Raw genomic sequence first — 15,950 nt, 5'->3', positions numbered from 1 at the left:
TTCTAAATATAGGGTCAATCATGCTCTTTCTGAAATAACTGGCAACACTCCTATTTACTTGGGCTTTAGTAAATGCACAAGAGGAAAAGAGGATTTTTTAAATATGCTTGAAAAAAATGTGTTTAATATTTTTCTCTGTGAGTTTTAAATCATATAATCATACTAAAAACTACTTCACTCTAAAAACCTTCCACTCTACATGGTCTCTTTTATCAAAGTTTTAAACTAAATGTATGTCTAAACAGAGCCTGTGAAAATGATGCCTCAGGCTCAAATTCTCTTAATATTTTTGCTTTATGTCTTATAGACACCAGGGGAAACACTAATGACTGCTAATACTTTCACATCAACTCAGGAAATAAATATAAAGCAATGGTCTGGTGCTGACCTCTGGTTTTAGTTGGGATTTTTTGTCAGCTCCACTCGCAGCCTGCACTTGAACAAAGCTACTGAGTTCCTCTGCTCTTTGGAACCTCTTCACAGTAGCTGTAACAGCAGCAGCCACTGGGAGACAGTGGAGTGGTGCTGACCAAGGAGGCTAACAGGAGTGTTTGCTATGCTTATCATTCCCTCTGTTCAGAGAGGGGGGTCTCTGGGGCTGCTTCTTTTGCACTCTTCTTTCTCTGGAAGTTGTCATGGACCCGAAAGAAAACTGTAATGGAAAATCAGCCTCCCCTTTAAAGTTTTGTTTGAAAATAACAGGCAAACCCAAACGTCCTCGATCTTCATTACAACTAGGTAGTGGTTTAAATTATGGTACAGAAACTCATGAAGTTATACTTGATCTGTATTTAAAGATAATTGGAAACTTTTAATCCAAAGAAAGTGCAAACACTTCAAAGTTCTGGATGTAAATCAAAATCTGAACTGACATTTTGTAAATGCCCAGAGCACATGGTTTTTGTTGTGTATTTAAGCAAAAACTGTTAATTAGGACCTAAGCCTGAATTCAGAGTTCCAGTCTAGACATTCGGTCTTTCTTATTTATCCTTATAATCAGTCTATTTTGTCCTCTTCTCCAGTGCCTGAGCGAACAAGTTCTCCAAACTGGAAACTTTTCCTCCTCCCACTGCAAAATTTAGTCTTTTCTCTTATTGCTGTCAGTGACAATTTCTGAGTTATACATAGTAAGTTTCTAAGAGAGTTTTTAAAAAAATTCTTATCAGGTAGTGCCCTTCCCATGTCCAGTGCTGGTGTCTGCTCCCTCCATCTAACCTATGTGCGTATTATCAACACACAGACCATTTCTATAACTATACCTAGTGTGATATCCCTGTTTATCTGTAAAAATAAAAGCTGATTGCTGTCACAATATCAGCTATGGTTCCCCAATTCTCTCTGAACAACAAAGTGTGTGGTACAGCAGAGTGAATCTCATTTAGGAAGCATAAGCCTATTTAGACAGCAGATGCAAAACACTTCAAAAATTGAGGGAATGTAGCACCACATCAAGGGACTACTCTATTCTCACTCCAGCTCATGTTATCATGACCACACAAAAGATAAGAAGAAATAGGTAGCAGCATCCTGAAAGGAAGCATGAGGGGCCATGTACTGGCTAAAGAGTTCTACCAAGCTGGGGCATATATGGCATGACTGTTGCACTGCAACAGCCAAGTAAATCACTTTAAACACTTCTCCTTTATTTTCAAAATCAAAAACATTTGTAAGGTTAGTCAGAGCAAACATCAGTTTTGCATAATTTCTTGGTGAAAAATGATGAAGGATATAAATGATTTTATCTTTTGATTTTTTCAATTTCTAAAATGATTAGTCTACCCTGCTTGCTAAAGGAGCTAAAATGCCATTTGTCAAAATGAAAAACCTTTAATCAACCACAGAAATAGTTTTGTGCTAACTTGACTGCAGCAACTGTTTCACAGTGCTGTTCTGTCAATAAACCTCCACTCATACCCCTCAATGTTCCTCAATGCAGAAACCAGTGAGGTTGTTCAGTTTTACTGAACTGCTGCTCTGACAAGCACATGAATATGTGAAAGCCCATGAAACAAGTACCGAAAATTACAGTCAAGCTTTGTATTCCATTAAGTGTTTGTACACCATTGGCAGGAACACTGATGATTACTGTTTGTAGATGAAAATGCAGCAGAGAATAGAAGCTACTTCTGAGTAGAAAGTTGAAAATACATAAAGAATGGCTCATTTTTTTGACATGTACTATACAAACATACAAAACTTTTCAGATCTATAGATTCCCTTAGTGCTACATGAATAATTTTTTAAAATAAAATAATCCCTGGGATATTTGACACTTCTGACAAACATAGATGAGCAAACCAAAGAGAATATACAGAGAAATAGATACAGAGATACAGAGAATATATAGAGCCTATTAATAAAAGGTATTGAGGGAAATAAGATCCTCCCTTCTCTCTCCCTTCTTTCTCCACATCAAGGCCAAGATCACAGAGACAAGCTGAGAACAAGGGAAAACATGTCCCTGTCTCTGCCTGGAACTGTATTATCTCTTGGGATTTACAGCTGGCACAGTGCTTTGAAGACTCAGGGAAAAACATGGTATTGTTCTAGAAGCTCGTGGATCCCTGATGAATGCTGATCCTACATTGATTGCAAAATATTTCTATATCATTCTTAGCCTATTAGTAAAACCATGCCTACTCAGTAGGTAGGCAGCCTCATTTCCAAATTTTGCAGTCTCAGAACAAGCTGCAGCTTGGTACACAGTGTTCTTGTCTGTTATTTACCACCTCAGTCAAGACTGTTGACACATCCACAATCCTGAGGCAGTTCTCTCTTAAGCTCTTAGGAGCACTTTATGTTCACTTTAGTTACAATAGCAAAAATAGGATAAATAAATACTACCAAGGTCTGAGGTCAATTATTATAAGCAGGATTTTAAATAGGTTTTAATACTGGAATCAGGTTTAAAGTATTATGCTTGAACCTGGTAACTAATGTCTCAGGCATAAGGTGGGGGGTAGTAGTGAACACAGCTGAGAGACAGCCAGGCTTGGGGAAAACACAGTAATAATTTATGAAGTGACATTTTTTTTTCTTCTTCTTCATCTAATCACTCAAAATATTCCATCTCTGTTCAGGAGCTTGTAGGCAAGTTTACAACAACACATGAGAGTGAAAGACCATGTGACAAAGCTGGGAAGACAAGTTCTGCATTGCTACAAGTGTAACAGTTAGCCATCTCTTCAATAAATGATGGGGCCCAAGACATCTGCATGAGCTAGGATACTTCCACATCTTTGTACAGTCCTTAGACCTTTCTCCTACTGCATATCTTCACGCTTTATTTTTCTATAGTCAGATCATTGCTATTGAACTGGGACTATGAAAAACATTGGGCAAATACAAAAAAGCTGAGGCAATGTGATGGCTTATGAATCACTTAGGAGCTCAGCCAAACCTAAGACAGAAAGGAAGAGTGCAGGATATGCATCTTTGCATTTTAGTTCAGAAACAGCAAATTTGTATTGCAACAATGGATGAAAAATATATAAAGAGAAGGGCACAAAAAAGTAACCAGCTTCTTCAGGATTTTAAAAAACCCTGCAGGTTCAAATGTTTAAGTTTTACTAAGTAACTAAAAATATATTGTTTACCTTTCCCCCTTTAAAAGTCCTTTACGCCTTTCTCATATATTAGCCTCCTAATGGCCTTTATTTCACCTTTTCATTACTAATGACACCTAGCATGAGAAGGACATAAAACAAAACCAGATTATCGTTCTAAGTACTGTACATGCACAGGGCAGATGACATGCTCTTCCCAACAAGCCTATGAACTCTTTTTCTCTCCAAGTTCATCCACCTGCATTTGTCTGACACTCATCTATGATGTGTGGCTAAGCTGAAAGGAAAATATACCCATAGACTGAAGTTCTCACCATTTCTGCTAAAGATAAATACAAGAACATTCCAGCTGTAACAGTAAAAATCCAGTTTTGAATGGATGGGTCAGTTGATAGAGAAAGGCCAATATAAAGTCCTAAGAATGCTGTCAGTGCACTTATAAAATTCATCAGAATTGCAATCTTCGTGGGGAGCCCTGTACTTAGCAGCACAGCAAAATCTCCTGCATAGAGAAAAAGACAGAAAATTTATTATTTAGCTGATAAATGTATTTGGAAGATTCTTGGTAATAAAACATGAAGGAAAATAACTCACACATGCACAAAGATAGTAAATGGTGTAGGGCTGCCCTTAGCTTTCTGTAGAATTAGTTATAAACTCATCTCATATGAAAAAAATACCCAAAACCTCAAAACAACAAAAAAGTAATATTTACTTTATTTGTTTAGCTGTTCCTAAAGATAGCATACAGTATACAGGAGCAGCTTTCTGTTAGTTCTCGATGTTCCATGACATTTCCAACTTGGATACAAGCAAAAGTGAAGTCACATGTTTTCCCAGAGTTTCTAAATCTTTCTCCACTGGGAACTTGCCAGTTCCAAACATGTGGGTATATTTGCAGGATGATGTTTGAGTGTTTTACAGGTGCTGCAAGTCAGAGTAACCTATGCCAGTTTGATTCTAGTTTGAGACTTCATAACAGGCCCACAGAAGAAGATTTTAAAAATTCTACTCTGTGACTGTAAAAATGCCACTGACACTAGGGCATTACTGCCCCAGAATTAAGAAGGTCTGTCTTTGGAGGTAACATTGTTGAGTATTTAAATTTTCTTTGCTATGCAAACAAGAGTCACCAGTTTTACAGCAATCCCCCATCCCATCTTTTTGTTTGGGGAAGTTTTCTACATAGTTCATGAATTCTTCAGTCATTTAAGGATGGAAATGAGAATCTGCAGTTCTCATCTCAAACTTTCCAGTTTATACGTGTTCATCAACACAATGTGAGGAACAGCTTCAGCTATGCTGAAAGTTTTACCACAAGAAGTTAATTGAGGACAATATTCAATAGAACAATCTTCCTGTCCTGTCCACTGGTAAAATAGGTCATATACTTTCTTTTAGTATCTTATTATTCTTGATTAGTAGCAGGAAGGAGGGTAACATGGGGAATATTGAAACTGCTGCATATTGAAAGTCTTGGATAGCCCCTTGTGTAAGGCATGTCCATTATGCACACATGGCTCTTGCTCTCAGCTTATAATTTTTTGTCTCTGTACACATAAGAATAACAGGTCACCCTTGGCCTGATGTCCTTTACATTTGGAGAAAGTGAGATGGGATGGCATTCAATAATGAGTGCAGAAGCCCTCCCTGGGTTTTGGGAAGGGGAAAGAAAGTAGGAGTCTTGCACATTAATGTTACAGTTCATGATGTTATAAGCAAGAATTCCCACAAATATCATACAGGAAAGAACTCTTTGGGAAACCTGGAAATACAAAGCCAATCAGGAAAAATACATATATATATATTTCTTACCCATTTCATGAGGAATTTCATGGCATAAAATAGCAACAGTCGTTGTCACACCTGTTTCTGTTGAGGATGAGAATGCTGCTCCTATCACTAGGCCATCAGCAAAATTGTGAAGACTGTCACCCACCAGGACCATTATTGCTAACAAACTGATTTTCTTACCTCAGAAAAGATAAAAAAAGAAACAAACAAATAAAAAGCCCAGAAGTTTTAACACAAACAGATATTGCAATTTTTGTTATTTACAAATGATTTGGTTTTTTGGTGACTTTGCATTTAACATTATGACAAGTCATAATAGTCGGAGGAAAATTGTGTTTAACTTCTTTTCCCTTGTTACTGCATTTCCTTCAATACATTTAAAACTAAAAAAAGTGGCTTGTAGTACAATTCAGAGATGCAAATACCAGGAAGTAATTTCCTTATTCTTACTAGGTTAACTATTAGACAAAATGTTAGGTTTGAGTCTGGTCTCAGGATACATCCTAAGGGTTTCTATTAATCATTTTTTATTTATCAAAATTCACACAAGTTTTCCTAGATGTTATTCCCAGATGTTATTTTTCTGGAACTCACAGGATTGCACAGCTATACTGAAGATGAATATTTGGTCTCAGGTAGCTGATTGTTTTAATCCTGTAGAGCTTGCTAACACTGAATAATATTTGCAGGGTCTATTTTTTATGAGTCTGTATTTCAGTGAAAGATAGAGATGAAAGACAACAAGCCTTAGAGTATCACTACTAGTACAGGGTTAGAGCATGCTTATTTCCAAAGTTTGTTCCAATCAATTAATGGCTATTATGCTCATAATACTCCTATCTGGATCACCACTGACGGGTGCAGGTGGGTGGCTGTTTGTCTTTCCCATTCTGTTCTGTGACCTCATTTTAGCATGGAACAATATACTGGCTGTTCATGATCAGACATCTGACATGAGTGGAAAGGTGCTACTAGGGATGCAAGCACTGAAATCAAGCTAGAGAATTAGGGACAGTCTCTCTGTCCAGCCTGTAGCACAGACAGCTGGGTGGCATGATGAATGGATTCACAGGGAGAGAGTTTCTCTCTTCAAGTAGCAACAAGGCTCCATATAGGTTCAATGTCTAAACTTAGCAACACATAATGGGCTCCCCTATCCTGTACTTTGTTTTATTCATTCTATCCACAAGCTCACAAGCAGGACTGCCTAATGTTTCTCAGGAAACTCATTCAGCTTCCCTCTCCACAGAATGGACAGAACATTTTGAAAAGGGCTGGTTTCATGCCTGAAGAAGCAGGGTCGTGATTTGGGCCCTAAATATGTATTTTCCTGACTTTTGATGACCCCCATAGTCATAATATGACAGACTAAGGACCTAAAGTGGAGCCGCACAAAACTGCCTGAATATAGTTATTACCAGATTTCACTTCAGTAATGTTTCTGAGAGATGACTATTTTATAGTGACAGGGGAGATGTTTTTCTTACAGAAACTGGCTAGAAATGAAGTCTTCAGACTATTATAAAAAAAACACACAGCACATAAAAGCTTAACAACCGTATTCAGAAAATCCTCCCTAGTTGCCTGGGAGCTCTGTGGGTTCAGAGGAATTGGCAGGCTTGCTAGATTTTCCTGCCAGCTTACAGAGCCGGACGTGGATGTCCCCAGCTTGTACAGTTCTTTCTAAACACTATGGGCAGTTTATAATCAATAGCGCAGAGCATGAATTACATAGAAATAATAGATTATTGCACCACATTAAGTTTGTGATTTGTAATAAGCACTAGTAAGGACAAAATTGTGGCCTGCCCTGAGATCTTATTAGTCTGTTTTGTTCAAGTATCTTATTGTTGAAGAAGATATACCATGATTACTGGAACTCACTCCAGCATGTTGTGTGTAATGTAACATAGGGATCAGGTTAACATTATGGCGCAATTGCAAATGTAAGCTTCGTGAACTTACTTGACAGAAAGTTAAGAAGATGCATGTATAAACAAATCTGAATGTTTATCTTAATTTACTTTCAGCCTATTTTAAAGCAGCTTTGTTACTGGCAATTATCTCACTGCATTATATTCCAACAGAAACTATTAACTATAAACTTATTATCTTAACTATTTCTACAAAGCCTCTTCTTCTTAAAAAATCTTATACTTATTTTTTATTTTTTTTCTGCTTAAATAGAGGACCAGAACTCATAGCAAATTCTGTCTCATAATTTTCATAAAAACCCCAAAACTAATGGGTGCAGGACTTCAATCATAGATTACACTTTTAAAGTTTTGAAAAAGAGTTTAAAGCAAACATTTATCCATAAATAGATCTTTTTCCAATGTTTCAGTGCTCATACTGAAAAAGTATTTCTAGTAAATATAAAGTGTCACTGAGTATATCAAATATAAAATGCTACTGTTTGGTCTTTTCAGATATTGACAGAATAATTGTGGATAAAAGAGGAGGGGGCCTGTGAGATATCTTTCGCTTCAGAAAGCTTCTTGCTTCCTGAGTCAGTCACTGGCTATCTAAGGTGACTGACTCCTTTTTCTGTCCTACTTGACATACATTTACAGTGAAGCCTCCCAGTGGACAAAATGCCAGGCTTCTGCCTTAAAGCTGCAGATTCCATTCAGTTTTGGGGGAAAAGCACCTAAAATTTTAGCTCAGTACCAAGGTACTCAGGTATGTTTATGCACTGAGCCATTTAAAAGAACTCTAACAATACAAACTTTTCACAGAATCACAGAATACGCTGAGTTGGGAGGGACCCACAAGGATCTTTGTGTCCCACTCCTGGCCCTGCACAGGACCGTTCCCAAGAGACACACCATGTGCCTGAGAGCATTGTCCAAATGCTACTTGAACTCTGTCAGGCTTGGTGCTGTGATCACCTCTATGAGGAGCCTGTTCCAGTGCCCAGCCACCCTCTGGGTGAAGAACCTTTTTCTGATATCCAACTTAAACCTCCCCTAACACAACTTCAGGCCATTCAGGTCTTATTACTTCTCACCAAAGAGAAGAGATCAGTGTCTGCTGAAATTATGTATTCACAAAAAAACCCAAACCCAAACAAACAAAAACCACACCCAAAAAAAACAAACCCCAAACCCCAAAATAGCCCCTCCTTTTGATTTCATTTACTGATTTCTAATATGGAGATAAGACTGAGGTATCAGGATAAAATGATACCAAACAAATAAGATTATTGAGAAACTATCACAAAATTAGTTACTTAGAACAAATAACATTGAGATCACTAGAAATTAGTGTGTGCTTAGCACATAATGATGATTGAACTGAGTGGAAATATCTAGAGATGAACTACGAAGTCACACTCAAACTGGTACTGGATTGTGTACTACTGGAGACTCGAGACTGAAGAAATGAAAATCCAGATTTCTAATGCCTGAGAAATGAGGCACAAGAACAGAGGAGAGCATTAAAAACCTAGAAGATAATGACATCATTAAATAAATCACACTAATGGTCTGAGATCTGAAATCACAAAATTAAGGGGAGTTGATTATAGTAAATAAACTGATTTCAATTAAAATATTATTCCCTCAGGTGAATGACTGCAATTCTACTGAATTTACCAAGGTCACAAGGTACAGTCAAAGGCAGAATTTGCTTTATACTCTATTTTCCTATTTTTTTTTATTAAGCAGCAACAAACACAGAAGATAGGAAATATCTGAAATTGTCTGAAGAAAACAGATAATACTAAAACTGAGAGCCATCAGGATCCTGTAATTTCACACCTGTAATAAATCATTACTGGTTCAAAGAGGCTATTGCTTTACTGTGTAAGAGAAGAAGGAAGCAGAATTATATTAGTATAGTAAGTCAACAAAACAAGCATTCCACCACCTTCAGAAATAAAAACCTGAGCTAAGTTTATAATTACAAAAATCTGTTTTGTATTAATTTTTGAATCTTTCCCTTTAAGAAAAGGCTTTAGAAAAATAGATTGCAACAGTGAGACAACAAACACTAAAGCAAGGACAGTATAAGACTAACCAACTTCACAATTACAGGGCTGGCAGCTGAGAAGGTCTTTAGGTAGAGATTAAATTATGTAGCCAGGTGCCATCAGATGTGGCGACGTAACACATAGCAAGCACAGAGCTAAGCCAGCTTCAGACTTTCAATTCCATCTTAGGTCTGAAGGATTTTCCTGTTACTTGTCTAGTCTTTTTATTGATACTAACTTTTTTTGCTGATCGCCTTGCTCTCCGGAGGAACTTCAGCAGATTCAGAATCTTCTGGGCTTCTCTAGTTAAAAGTAAAGATAATGGATCAATGTTAGTGGGCTCTTCCAATTGCTGCTATAAATACTGGAAAATGTCAACTAAGTTCAAGCTATTTGAATAAAAGATAGTCAATTGTTATTTGCACAGATATCATTAGAATAATTTATTGACCACTGGCAGTGTGATTGGTACTGCAGAAACACATGAGAAAGAAATCTCCCTTGATCAGAAAAGGTGACAGTCTAATTCAGGTAGGAAGATATTCAAGCACTGTTGTTGCCCAAGAAAACCATATTTCTGCTTGAATACCTAAAAATCTGAGCCAAATGTAAGACTAAAAAGGAGATAATAATTCAAAATACACATTTTGATTTTGTCATGACTAGAACTGTAGTTTCCTGCTGGAGAAGGTGTCCATAGGATTTCCAAGGAATAATAGGTAGAATCTCTTTGGCATTCACGTTCCTCACAGTTACTCTGTGAAAACACAAGACTAAGAAAGATGATCATAGAAAGGTTTCACCCCCTTTCAAAATACAGGGGGTTTCCTTCAGTGTGGTGCAGCCTCCAGTGCCCTGACTCTTGGGTTTTATCTGGGGCTTTGTCTTAGCACTAGACATCACTGATTGGGCATAGCAGCACATGAGTAGACTTCACTACAAGGAGCGAAATTTACCCTTATTTCAAGTGAAGAAAGAGGCAGTATCTTCATCCTTATCCTAGAGAGTTAATTTGATGCATCTGCCCCAACATTTAATTAACAGATATTGCAACTGTGGGGAGAGAAGGGAGAACATGAGCAATCTCTCACTCTCCCTACCTTCCTGGGGCTTTTTTTTCTGACTAGAGAAATTATTAGAAATTCATGTGAGGGAGACATAAGTCAAAAAACTTGTTTGCTTGAAACTAGAAAAACTGAATTTATCATTGCTACTTTTTTTTCCCAAAGAAGTGGGAAAACCTATTATGGTAGCTAGTGAAGAGTCAACAACAGCACAAGAGTTCAGTGTTGGGACAGCAGCTACCACTCCAAAAACTGTAGCAGGGATGTATGTTGAGTAGAAAATAGAATATATTAATTGGCTGGCATTAACCTGCTTGTGATGTGGAATATGTGCTGTAGAAGTATGAGGAAAGAAGGAAAAAGAATGTTTTTCAAATTCTGCATTTTAAAGGAAAAATAAATGTCTTTAATTCCTGTGATTGCAGCCAGTCATATGAATTCCAGTAATTGTTCCACTTCTCCTATAATATTTATTCACATGCCACTTCTTTGAACTCTGAGTCAAAACTGCAAGACTAATCACTGACCTGAAGGATTTATAAGTTTTTCTTAGTCAACCAGTGTTTGTCTTAGTATTACTCACATGATTCTGAAAAATTGGCTGCTCTTGTACAAACCAGTTAAGCCAGGATAATTCACGTGATCTATATAGAACTTTGGGGGGATCTTGCAGCTGAGTGGAATGACATGTTCATTCATTATCATAAACAGGAAGCTATGACGTGGCTCACAAATTAGTAAACATGTTTCACTCGTCTGTTTGCTCTGTTTTCAATTGAGAGTTTCCCAATTGTGTTTTAAAGATTAGCAGTGACTCATGAGGCTCTTGTCCATCACAACTAAATTAATAAAATGGAGTTCACATTATGGATCTCTGGAGAAAATGATTTAAATAACCTATGTACATAGGTACTGCATATAAACTGAGAAGACTTGTTGGAAAAAAAAAAAAGAAAAAACAGGTTAAGAGTTATGAGTCAATGAAGTTTGCAAGGATTTATGTGTCTGGATACTATCTATAGGCCAATATAAAACCATGTAACTTTTTATAAGTAAGCACCATTCCCATATATCCAGCTTGCTTATGCTACCCTTAAAATCTGTGGAAAAATGCTCAAGAACAGTCCAAGGTTTAATCTGCTCATTAATTATGCACTGAACTCTCACTGTAGAAAATCATGAAGTTTTTCCCCTGGAGAATCTGCCTTTACATATAATCAATTTTTTAAAAGAAGGAAAGAGGAAAATCTTCAAGAATTTTATTAACAAAATGTAGTGCAGGAGGTGAATTGCTATTATCAATCTGAGACACACTGAAGAAAAGTTATTGTAAAATATCTGCACTTGAAATCTCTGTAAAAGCTCATTACAAACTTCAAAATCTAGAGATTCCTAATAATCATGTCATGTAATAACACCAAATCAATATAAACTGAAAAAATATTACTGATTTATTACATTAATTTGGTTCATTTTTTTGAGGAATAGAGAAAGAAGAACATAAAATCAGGGAAGTATGTCATATTGGTAACCTACCAACTGTATGGTTGAAGTAGATTTGCCTCTGCCTGAATGTTCATTTAATTCAGATTCCACTGGAAGATCATGGGAATGTCCCCAGTGCCCATTAACTAAAGACAGACCCTGCTGAATGAAGATGCTTTGCAATTAGTTCTGAAACCCATGAACAGAGGTGTAGCATTTCTCAGCCTTTTGTGAAAATTTAACATTTTTAAGAATTAATTTTTTCAAAATGAAATCTGTTTTAAAAGATTGTTGGCTGGCATCACTTGTTTCCTTATGCCTATTTTCTTAAAAAAACCTGAAAAGTGAATCAGATAAACCAGTGACAACCGTATGGGTGTGATACTACTTAATTTTTTTTAAAAATCAAATTAAAATTTGAAGCCGAGATAGATATAAAAACTAACTCTGAGGATTAATCTAGTTCTCAGTAGAAAAATTAAAAAAATTGTGGGATAGTGATAAAGCCCTTCTCCCAAATAAGTAACAAAAAGGACTTCTTTTTACCAAAAAAATAAAACATCACCGGCATCAAAATATTCTCATTCTATTAATCTCACACAATATTCTTATGGCTGACTCAAAGATAGTGGGAATAGGGACTCATTGCTGCATATCTAAATCAGGCCATTCTTTGCACACCCTGCAAAACAGAACAAGTAAAGGTTTAGCCTTCTTAAGCGACATTAAGATTGTGTCTCATGCTGAGAAACCTAATGAGCCATCACATTTTGTGTTACATTATATCCTTGTGCATAATCATATTTTTAGGCTCCATCCACACTGAAATAAAGTAATAGAATTACTATAAACATGTCAGTGAGCAAGGAGATAATATTAATATAAGAGGCTGGGCCCTACTGACTGCAACCTACATATTAGATTTTCAAATCATTGAGATCAAAGAAAATTTGGAAATTTTAAGATTTTCAAGATCATTCTTGAAAATATCTTATGCTTACATCTATGTCTTTCTCCTTTTCAAACAGGGCCTACAGTAAACAACCGCCATTGCTATTTCACATGGATACATACTTTTCACCTGCTCCTATGTGAGTCATAAATGCATGCTTATGGAACATATTCGATCAACTGTTCCCTTCTTGAGTTATAAATATATTGAACACATTCATGTAGCATTGCACAATCCACAGAGCAAAGCAAAATAGAAATTGAAGGTCAATCTGGTAGGAGCACTTAGGAAAGCAATTATCAATGCTTCATTTAACTCACACAAATTATAATTATTTTCCACAATCATTTTAACACTTTGTGCACTGTAAAATCTCAAAAGAGATTTTTAAAGGATAAATTGTAGAAAGCTTTACCTGTTCACGCGGTGTTACCAAAAGAAAGAAACACTTTTCTATCAGAAAAAAACCATGAATTCCTCCAATTATTCCCAAAAGTTTCCAAATATATTCTTTTCCCTCATAGAAATGTTCTATGTCTTGTGCTTCATGTTTATGTAAACCAAGAGTCTGAAATAAAAGAGATAGAGTTAAAAAAAATGAAATGGCAATGTTTTAATTTTTGCTAGAGCAAGCCACAATGTGTTAATTAAATTTATTCTCAAAATTCTCTTCTCTCAGTTCTTTCAAATTTAAATTGTGTTTTGAGCTAATCCTCTGAATAATAGATAGTGAAATTAATTATTAGTAGACTGCTATACTTAATCTCTCAGTGGTGGAAATAACATTATGTTTTATGAAATTGCCCTTTATGTATGTGTGTGTGTATATATATATATATATCTCATTTGGAGTACATTGTCTATAAAGTCTATAAAAAATTACTTGCATCATCTTAATATATAAGCTTCATATTGAAAACAGACAAGGAGCTACTGGAGAGGGTCCAGCAGAGGGCCACAAAGATGATAAGGGATCAGGAGCATCTCTCTTATGAGGTGAGACTGGGGGAGCTGGGCCTCTGTAATCTAGAGAAGGATCTAGATCTCTTAGATCTAGATCTAAGAGAGGATCTCCTCAATACATACAAATATCTCAAAGGCTGGTGCCAAGACATAGTGCCAGATTCTTTTCAGTGATGCCCAGCAATAGGACAAGGAGTAATGGCCATAAACTAAACCACAAGAAGTTCCACATCAACACAAGTAAGAACTCCTTTACACTGAGGTGGCAGAGCACTGGAACAGGCTGCCTGGGGAGGTCGTGGAGTCTCCCTCTCTGGAGACATTCAAAACCCACTTGGATGCGATCCTGTGTCATCTGCTCTAGGTGACCCTGCCTTAGCAGGAGGTTGGACTAGGTGATCTACAGAGGTCCCTTCCAACCCTAACTATTTTGTGATTCTATGAAAACAATACATAATTTATTAATGCATAACTAATGCATAAATCCATTTCTACCGGTGGGTGTACTTCCATTTTTTCCCCAGTGGCACAGCATGGCAGCCCTCCCTTTGCTCTGAAAGTGAGGTCTTTAAAGGCTCTGGATACATCACTTAAAACTGGTGAAAGAGAATACTTTCACACTCCAGAGGTGTTTCTGAAATAAATGCATTTGTCTGATGTTCCCTGAGAACTACCTTCCTTAAATCATTCTTCCAGTTTTGCTTCCAGAGATGACACATTGAGTACAAAGAATATTTTGACCAGACTCTCAAGTGAAGCTGTGAAGCTCTCTTTCTACAACCACTACAATTCTACTCATAACATCTGTGTCATATCAGAGGAGACTTAGTCAAAAGTAAATGAATACACGATGGAAAATTTGGTTCTGTTTTGCATGCTATCCTGTTCTTAAAATTTATTTTATGAATTTAGGACAACATCATAGCACCAATTTTATTACACTCATAGGCTGACAGCTCCTGGTTCTCTGGAAAAACATGTGGAGGGGACTGTGGATGCCTCATACAACCCTTGAAAAATTTCTCTTGAGACGTGTTACAGAATATGCCTCATGAAAGAAATTAATACACATCTAGAAACTTGCCTTGCACAAGACTTGTGGGGTTTCTGAAAAGTTTGTTTTGAAAACAGGAGCCTTATTTTCTTTGAATTCATCATTCATAGATTTCAGCTTCTTACTACTTGTAACATCTCTCTGAACTACAGAGTGCAAATGTAACTGGAGTGCTGGGTAGATTTAATGGGAAGTTTATTTATAAACAGATGAGCATTATCCAGGTTTAAATAAAACTTTTCTGTGTGTACATGCACACACGCATATGTGTCAACATTTTAAAAGCACTGAAGTGTCTATTACTTACCTGAGGAATAAGATGTAGCAATGCATCTCCAGAAAGGGTTCCAACAGCCAAACCGACAAACAGCTGTAAAACGAGTGTATACATTTCTTGACAGGAGTTAAATAAAATGAGAGTTGTACCAAACATAGATCCAATAGTAATAAGTAAAACAGCAACAGTGCTGTAACCATATTCTGTAGGGGAAAACAAATGAAACAAAACAAGGGCGCTTTTAATCATCCAGTATTTGTATTTGTGTTTGAGTATTTGTTTTGTATTTGTAATTGGTTTTGAGGGTGTGTTTTGACACTTCTATGCACAAGCACACAGGAGAAGTGATTCACTGTTCCACTGTCTGATTTCAGCTGGGATTGAGTTAATTTTCCTAGAAGCTGGTAGAGTGCAGTGTTGTAGATTCAGTATGAGAATAATGTTGATAACACATTCATGTTTTGGTTGTTGCTAAGTAGTGCTTACCTCAAGTCAAGGACTTTTCAGTGTCTCCTGCTCTGCCAGTGAGGAGGGGCAGAAGAAGCTGGGGGGAGCACAGCCAGCTGACCTGAACTGGCCAAAGGGCTATTCCATACCACAGAATGTCATGCCGAGTATATAAACTGGGAGACTTGGCTGGGAGGGGATGATTGCTGCTCACAGATGGGCTGGGCATCAATCAGCAGGTGGTGAACAATTGTGTTCACTTGTTTCTCTTGGGGTTTATTGCTCTCTATTTTTTTTGTAAACAAACCAAGGTGTAAAACCTCAGATGGGTGTAGGGATCTAATTTAGGTTCTAAGCAAAAACATTTTGGTCCAA

At 36.8% G+C, this 15,950-nt stretch overlaps 1 protein-coding gene across 7 annotated transcripts in view; it reads right to left on the bottom strand.

Moving 5' to 3' along the window:
• Positions 1-15,950, bottom strand: part of SLC39A12 (solute carrier family 39 member 12) — a 33,976-nt gene that overhangs the window by 1,867 nt on the left and 16,159 nt on the right. For 5 of the 7 annotated variants that reach the window (XM_064634638.1, XM_064634655.1, XM_064634687.1 and 2 more), the window contains 6 exons: positions 15,159-15,331; positions 13,250-13,402; positions 11,934-12,044; positions 9,572-9,635; positions 5,382-5,540; positions 3,881-4,068 (listed from right to left, as the gene is read on the bottom strand). In XM_064634638.1, the coding sequence (XP_064490708.1) occupies positions 3,881-4,068; positions 5,382-5,540; positions 9,572-9,635; positions 11,934-12,044; positions 13,250-13,402; positions 15,159-15,331 (848 nt within the window). The remainder of the gene's footprint in view (positions 1-3,880; positions 4,069-5,381; positions 5,541-9,571; positions 9,636-11,933; positions 12,045-13,249; positions 13,403-15,158; positions 15,332-15,950) is intronic. The other 2 variants (XM_064634646.1, XM_064634663.1) reach the window with 2 other exon arrangements.

This window comes from Pseudopipra pipra, chromosome 1, assembly GCF_036250125.1.
Source record: "Pseudopipra pipra isolate bDixPip1 chromosome 1, bDixPip1.hap1, whole genome shotgun sequence".
NCBI classification, from domain to species: Eukaryota; Metazoa; Chordata; class Aves; order Passeriformes; family Pipridae; genus Pseudopipra; species Pseudopipra pipra.
The sequence above is the reverse complement of the archived record's forward strand: the minus strand, read 5'-3'. Positions and strand labels throughout refer to the sequence as shown.